General features: G+C 41.2%; 1 protein-coding gene across 1 annotated transcript; it reads left to right on the forward strand.

Moving 5' to 3' along the window:
- Positions 1-2,998: 2,998 nt before the first annotated feature.
- Positions 2,999-8,125, forward strand: LOC308157489 (guanylyl cyclase-activating protein 2-like; the record flags this gene model as incomplete). The annotated part of the gene is made up of 4 exons (XM_080531046.1): positions 2,999-3,193; positions 3,637-3,786; positions 7,445-7,541; positions 8,004-8,125. The coding sequence occupies 4 exons, from the start codon at positions 2,999-3,001 to the stop codon at positions 8,123-8,125; spliced, it is 564 nt and encodes a 187-aa protein (XP_080387172.1).
- Positions 8,126-8,666: the final 541 nt, after the last annotated feature.

The raw sequence follows: 8,666 nt of genomic DNA on the forward strand, positions 1-8,666 counted from the left end.
TGTTTTATCTTCTTGTTTTTAATTGTAGCACTTTGAGATTTCTTATGTAAAGTGCTTTTATAAATAAAATGTATTATTATTATTATTATTATTATTATTATTATTATTATTATTAGCTACAGGAGTGTATCATTCCTCCACATGAAGAACTGTCCCAGAGCAAATGTCCAACTCCCATCCCGACATTTGGATGAAGTATGGCCCATGTAATACCTGCCGTTTCTGGCGCTCAGTTGTTTATATTGGACCTATCGCTAAGCCACGCCCCAAAATAAAAATTGTCCAATCAAATCACAGCAAAAGTCACTACAGGCAGAAAACTCGGACAAACAACTCGCTAATATCTGATGGTGAAAAGCTTCTAGACGAAATATTCTTGTAATCTTAAAAAAAAAAGATTACTGTGCTAACTGTTGCTGTGCTAAATCAGGAATCAGGAAAATTGCCAACTCCCGCCGTTGTGAGTCATTGAATGTCATTCAGTCACGGTCGGTCAGTCAGTGTCAGTGAAGCGTTGTTTGTTTGTCCGAGTTTTCAAAGGGGGCGTGGCTTAGCGATAGGTCCAATGCCTTATGAATGAATGAATGAATGAATGAATGAATGAATGAATGAATGGTCTTTATTGTCATTGATATAGTACAGGTACCAAACAACGAAATTTGGGAGGGGGGGGGGGGGGGCTCCCCTGGTGCTAGGAAAAAAAAAACTAAAAAACAAGAAGGGAAAGGAGCTGGTTTACATAAATAAAGGCTATGTACACTATCCACTATACTATACTATCCAAATAAAACACTGTGCTGTACTCTATGCTATGCTATACCTATTCTAACATTTCCTATTCTCTGAACCTTATGTACCCTAGGGTTGTCATATTGCACATAGTGTTATTGCACATTCATTTAAAGTGTCGCAGTTTGCAGGCTTGAAATGTACACATTTGTGCCTCAGCACTACACCTGATTTCAATCCAGCAGCTGCCATCAATCCGTCCAGACTGTCCAGGGCCCAGAACCTAGGTCTTTGCTGTGTTCAGGGCCTGAATGGCCCTGGGGTAGAAGCTGAGCTTCAGTCTGTTTGTCCTTGCGAACATGGTCCTGAACCGCCTGTTCGAGGGCAACCGAGCAAAGTGTTCGTACCCAGGGTGGGATGGGTCTCTGGAGATCTTGGAGGCCTTCCTGAGGCAGCGTGTGTTGTACAGCTCTTCCAGAGAGGGGAGGGGGGCGCCGGTGATCTTCTGGGCCGATCTCACGACTCTCTGTAGCGCATTCCTCTCTGCGGCTGTGCAGCTGGAGAACCAGTTGCAGATGCAGTAGGTGAGGATGCTCTCCACTGCGCAGCGGTAGAAGGCCACCAGCATCTCCTGTCCGATGTGGTCTTTCCTGAGGACTCTCAGGAAGAAGAGCCACTGTTGTGCCTTCTTGATGATGGCTGCTGTGTTGTTCTTCCAGGACAGGTCATCCTGTATGTGCACCCCCAGGAATCGGAGAGTTGAGACTCTCTCCACGCTCCCTTCGTTGATGAGCTGGGGCTGGACCTCAGATGTTTTCCTCCTGAAGTCCCTTAGGGGGCTTGTTTGTGTTAAACACACAGCAAGGGGAGAAAGGAAAGCCTATGCAGGTGTAAGGATCTTGTGAGGCTTACTCACCACCGAAATACCCCTCTCCCCCTCTCCCTCTCTCCCCCTCCCCTTGGGTTGGGGATTATCTGAGGGGATAAAGAAGGGAAGGAACGACGGAGGAGACAGAGAACAGAGAAACTGCCAAATGAAAGAGGAGGACTCATATTATCATATGTCTTTGTTTTGTATCTCTTGTATGCTCTCCGAAAAGAGAAGAGCGATTTCATTTGTTGATGTAATGTGTATTTTACTGATATATTGGAAACACAACTCAATAAACTGCCGTAGTCATGAGCCTACCAAATATTGACTTAGGACTGCTGATATGTTACTTTAGTAAGCTGTACAACAAGTGTCTTAGATATTCCAAGTGCTCATTTAATTGGATTAATCTAATTTCATCCACTTATTAATTCAACAAAATGCTCATTGTTTTGATTATGTTGATAAACTACCATGGCTTTAACTTTAACATGATAGATATTGAAAATGGAAATAGAAATCTGATAGAATAAACAATGCATAGGGGAATAGGGTGGGAGATCTGATTCATTTATTTTGGTCCAAGACCATTTTGTGATTTGAATGCAATTAGGAGTATTTTGAATTAAATTCTCTGAGAGACTACGACCCTAGCAGCAGCATTTTGGATGAGCTGCAATTTACGAACAGCTCCTTTAGATAGGCCTGTTAGTAGACCATTACAATAATCCAAGTCTACTCTAAACAAATGCATGGCTGAGTTTTTCACGGTCTTGCTTGGACATGAAACCTCTCATTCTTGTTATGTTTTTCGTAGGCTGATTTATTTACATTTACATTTACATTTTTGGCATTTAGCAGACACCTTATTCCAAAGCGACTTACAATCAATACATTTGAATACTAAGCAAGTGAATCATCAATCCACCAGTCGTAGCAGGAAGAGTAATCCAGCTCAGGCCCGGGGCCATTGATAGAAGGAAAAACCTTCTCCTATCACCTTCTTCTAAACCTAGTTATTTTTATTTTTTTTACACTGAAGAAACAGAGAAACAGTACAAGGGGGGCAATAGAAGTTTTTAGGGCTATTTGTTGTGGCTGTTGAAGTTCTGGCTGCTCACAGGGCTATATTGGCAGAAGATCAAGAGATTAAGAGAAATTAGTTTAAATATACTACTATGCCCACCCTCACTGTAAGAGGGTTAGGGTTAGGGGTTATGTGTAAGTGGAGCAAATCCGTTTAGTTTGAAGGGACTGTTGCAAGTGGATGCTCCGGTAGCCAGTGCACAGTAGCCAAAACTTGATATTTAATAACTAAAATAACCTTATTAAGTGATATTTTCTTTGTAATTCTTAAGGAAATTATACTATTTCCCATTATCTACGTGGATTGTAACTATGGGCCAACAGGGTAGCAGCCAGGAGGAGGTGGATTTGGCACACATCCAAGAGCTGTGTATCACGTATATGAAGGAGTGCCCCAGCGGCGCCTTACACCTGCACGAGTTCAAACGGATCTTCGGCGTGCCGAGCTCCTGCGAGGAGGAGTCCTTGTACATTGAGACGATATTCCGTTCCTTCGACACAAACCGGGTAAGTGAAGTAATAATGGCGTCAGGAATGTGTCATATGTCGCGAATGTGCGACATATGACACATTCCTGACTCCATAATGTCAGCCCAGGCCACCTGCAACAGTACGTGACGTTAGAATGATAAGGTTCTATCTCCATTTTTGTCAAAATGTAGTTTTTTTTACATAATCTGATCCATTAGGTGTTTATTAATGCCTGTGTGGTGTTATTTTTAAAATGTTGATATTTTTTGGTTAGTAATTAATAAAATACAAAGGTTCCATCTCATAAAACATAATGGAATATAAAAACGTTGACGCTCAATATCTCTGAACTGCCCTAAATGGAGATAGAACCTTATCATTCTAAGCTCACGAGTATCTGGTGAATGTAATCAAAGCCTGTTATCAATAAACAGAACACATTCAATGAGAAATTCATAAAATCAATTCATTGTTCCCAGGACAACGCCTTGGATTTCATGGAGTACACGGCCGCGGTCCACCTGGTGTTGCGCGGGAACCTGGAAGATCGGTTGAAGTGGTCCTTTAAGATCTACGACAAGGACGGGAACGGCAAGCTAGACCGACACGAGGTGAAGAGCCTCATACGGGTAAGAAGAAAAGTGTGTCTTTTATTAGGATAAAACCCCTTGAGATGAGCCATCTCGTTTTCGGGGGGGTCCTAACAACACATAATGCATAATACATCATACTACAATAATACAATACAATACAAATATCATAATACATATTGCATAATACATAATCATTACATATTACATAAGAACAGGATAAACAATAAAAGACACACACATGACAAAACACAGACAAACAGGAGACAAACAACACACCACATTGCCAGTTGAAAACATTGAGAACATTGCAACCATAACACGACCAACATGGATAACAGAACAAGGGAAGGCGGATCTACATACAATAATATACATACTACACTTCACAATAAACTTAATAGGTGTACATGTAAAAGTCTCTGCATGACGCTTCTCACATGTTTGTTTGTCGCTCATTGCACCATTATTACAGAGTAGCCTGGTTGCATTGTCTGTCCCAATACATTGTTATAACTTATAACAATTAATTAATTCATTTCATTATAGTATCTTTTTAGACACCCAACGTGCTCACACATACATAGCACGGTTAGAGTGTAGTTGAATCAATTATCAATCAACTTCTCTAACAGATACAGAACAGATCTACAGTGACTTTGGACACAGTTCTTTCACTGAGCTGCCAATAACTGTTTTTTCCAGGTGTTTTTAGTAGCCATTTTCTGTTTTAAATGTGCTAACTTATGTAACCATGAGGATGAGTGCTCCACAACTCAGACTTTCTCAAGCCAGTGCATGAATGGTGTTGATTACCAGAGGGTTAGGGCCAGGGTCAAGTAAATAGACTGGGGGTCTTAGGTGGCGTAGTGGACTAAGCGTTGACCACGTAACCGCAGGGTTCTATTCCGGCGGACATAACCTCCATGTCATCCCTTCTCTCTCTCTCTCTCACCCATCCTTCCTGTCAAATCTCTACTATCTCTATCACAATGAAAAGAAACATATGAGTGGGACTGCCCCACTCAGAAAAAAGTAAATAGACTGAAATGTTACACAAACCTAATTCTGTATAGGCCTACATGTTATTGGATGAAGGAAGGGATGGGAAGAGCATAGGTTATCTACAGTACATGTAATTCACTGCAACAAGGTGTCATTGATGTAAATGAAACAAATGAAAATGTCCTTATGCAACGTCTAGGCAATGTCCTTCCTATGTAGAAGATGTCTAGGTAATGTAAACAAAAAACTAACGGCTTAAAGTTTAAAAAAAGGGTTAGGAGTTAACTGTGAGTGATTAGGGTTGGGGTTAAGAATAGCTTTAAGTGGTAGAGTATGTCTAAGTAGTCTGAGGAATGTATTAGCAACCAGAATTAGCAAACAAAACCAGTAAAAGCACTTTTGTCAAACATTTTCCCAAAGCAGAATGGGATTGGATCCAATGAGCAATGAGAATTATGTGTTATAATCTGACAAATAGGAAAAGTGCTTGAACGTCAACATCTAATCCTGTCTATTGTCTAATAATCCTGTCTAACAATAATGATAATAATAATAATAATAATAATAATAATAATACATTAGACTTATATAGCGCCTTTCTAGACACTCAAAGACGCTTTACAAACTGAAAAAAATCGAGTAGTAATAATAAAAACAAAATAAATAAATAAATAAAAGAAAGTAAAGGGGCCTAATTAAGGTAGTGCTGGGGACACATGGGAAGAGGTGGGTTTTGAGGGCCTGTTTAAATGTTGGCAGGGTGTTGGCCTGTCTGATGTGGTTGGGGAGGGTGTTCCAGAGGGACGGGGCTGCGGCTGAAAAGGCCCTATCACCCCAGGTCCGGAGCCGCTTTGGTACTGGGCTTAACCGACATCTTTAGGTCTGCTAAGATCCTGATGCCTTGAACACACAGACTGCAACAACACTGCAAACATGCTGTATTGTTTTCCCCCTGCCTGCATAGTATGGTTCAGGCTGAGTGGTAGTTTATTCAAACAATTGACTGGCTGTATAAGTCTAAAAGAGGGTTTGAATAAAAGTTAACATTGTTGAGACTAACCAGTCGTGAGCTTAGAATTATAAGGTTCTATCTCCGTTTAGGGAAGTTCAGAGATATTGAGCGTCAACGTATTTACATTCCATTATGTTTTGTGAGATGGAACCTTTGTATTTTATGAATTACTAACTCAAAAATGTCAACATTTTAAAAATAACACCACACAGGCATTAATAAACACCTAATGGATCAGATTATGTAAAAACCTCAATTTTGACAAAAATGGAGATAGAACCTTATCATTCTAACGTCACGCAGTGTAGTTGTGGTTACAACTAGGGTTGCCACCTTCTATGTGGAGAAATAAGGGACGTAATACGGGGTTTTGTTTGTGAAATGCACAAGCACTGAGATCACACACTGCAGCTGCGTTGTGAACAGGGCCTGAAACTAACTTTTTGGTCCACCAGCCACAAAGTGAAACATGATATGTGGATTCAAAGTAAAATATGGCTAAAAAAAAAGTTTCTTTGTTTCCGTAGCAGCTGTTCGGTCAGTCCGTTCAGTCAGCCCCGGTTCAGTTCAGTCTCTGTGTGAAGCCAATACCCTTTCTCTCTCTACTTTGTCTTCCATGAGTACTTTTTGCCACTCCTTGCTGCATTAAGCAGTGGTTGTCCTTCAGAATGACTGAGTGGAAGTCGGCACAGGACAGGTCAATGTTGAGTGAGATCAGGAGCTCACTCCGTGCGCCGGTTCTGGACATCACTCCGGTTGTTTGCCATCCCGGAGAAGAGTCTCTCCACATACCCCGTTGAGGCTGGGATGCTCAGAATGTAGGAGATGACTGACAGCATATTTGGTCGATCAGATGCTTGAAATACAGCCATCCACCTTGCAGCCGTGTCTTTGATCATCCTCCTGCAGCTTTGCTAGAAGGCAGTTGGCTGTTGTGCCCTTATCATACAGGTCATCCATGTTCAGTCTAGGGGTGGGCATCGACGATCGATAATTGATCGATAAGGATCTTGGTCGGTCACAAAATAAAACATTTGGTCGATCACAATTTTTTATTTTTTTTTTGTTTTGTTTTGTGATCGACCAAATGTTTTATTTTGTGATCGACCAAGATCCTTATCGATCAATTATCGATCGTCGATGCCCACCCCTAGTTCAGTCTGCTTGTGAGATTGAGCTTATCTGCAGACATTTTCAAGGTAACTGAAGGTGATCTTGCCATCTTGGAGAGAGAGGAGCTAAAGACAGTAAAGACAGTTGCTGTTGGAAAAGTCGATGTACCTAATGGCTGTGTCAATGAATGCAGTGAATTCCTTCCTTTGCCTTGACAGTGTCAGTTTGGCTGCAAACTTTGGAGTGATCACATTAACCATTAATTATATAAGTCATGCTGCTGGCTAAATCATCCAGTCTTAGCTAGCAACACTACTAAAGCACCCAGGCAAGGAATCAAACTATTGGAGATTTTGACTTTTTTAAGTGTCACTTAAACTATGCTAATTCAGGATCCCTTGGAATCCTGTCTGTTGGATGCTGCTGCTAACTGCTAACTGTTAGCCTGTGCTGCGGTAACACAGTGCAGAACAGTGAACCAGAGAAGCTGTCACTACTGACCTCTGACCTCTGAGGACAACTCTTTTACCCCATTCAATGATTTTTCTTTTGTCTTCTGCTACCCAGATCATTCACAAAATCAAGACTCAAAGAAGTGACGTCAAAATGACCCCGAATGAGGCCTGCGACAGAATCTTTGAGCTGATTGACCAGAATCATGACGGTAGGTGGTCTAACCCTAACCCTAACCCTAACCCTAGCACCCTAGCACCTAACCCTAACCCTAGTTTTCCCACATGTACCGTATTCACACATGTACCGTAACATATTAAAAAAAGAAAGAAAAAAAATCAATCATCACCAGGAGGTGGCGCTATTCACTCATGCTTGACCATTGGCCACTGAGTAACAGCTTGCCTGCTAGTGGGACACTGTTACATAATTGTGTAACCCTAATCAACGGTCTTGTGACTGAGACTGTAAGGTCAATGCTCAGGCCTCCTCGAGGTCAGCTGCCATCTTAGAGAAGAAAGCTCTAAGTTGTTTTTCACGTTTTTCTTTCTTTTTCTTTTTTCCTCATTGGTGGAAACCAGAGGAAATTGATGAATCATTTGAGGAATAAAGAGAAACAATTATCAACCAACTGTTTTGATGAACCACATCCCTCTCTTCCTTTCCCCTACAGGCCAGATCACCTTGACAGAGTTCATGGAAGGTGCTCAGAAGGACCAGTGGGTGATGAACATGCTGAAGCTAGACATCAACGCCAGTGGCTGGGTCATCCAGAACAGTGGGAAAGTACCCTAAGCCTTCCTCACAGGGTCTCCCACCCTCACGAGGAGTGTTTTTTTGTTCATCAACTGACAACTGAGTTTGTCTGTTTCATGAATCCTAACGCCTTGGCTTAAAAGGTTTGTCTGTGCCTCCATGTTTGCCTCCTGTAAAGGTTGAGGCTTGAGCACAGAGCACTTGGTCCTTGGTGTCGGTGGTTGTGACTGTGACAGTCATTCTTTTAACATGCTGTCAATCATCTGTGTTGATATTGAAGAATAGCTGACAAGATGGAGACTGTCATTGGACTGTCCTTACACACACAGGAACTGGTTTATTTCAGCGGTCGTCATAGTTACAGAGGATTCTGTTTCACTGTTTGAGTATTTACATTGCAATTTGGTCAGGTTGACATTCTATAAACAGTACTAATTTGATAATGATTATAAGTGATTATATGTGATATAGAATATAGTCTTTATATATGTTATGTTATCAAGTAGGAGATAATCAACTATTTTAAAGCATTACCGGTATATGCATTCAATCAACCTTAATTAGAGTAATTGTATCTCTC

The sequence above is a fragment of the Nansenia antarctica genome (assembly GCF_963989245.1).
Source record: "Nansenia antarctica genome assembly, chromosome: 5".
Taxonomy (NCBI): domain Eukaryota; kingdom Metazoa; phylum Chordata; class Actinopteri; order Argentiniformes; family Microstomatidae; genus Nansenia; species Nansenia antarctica.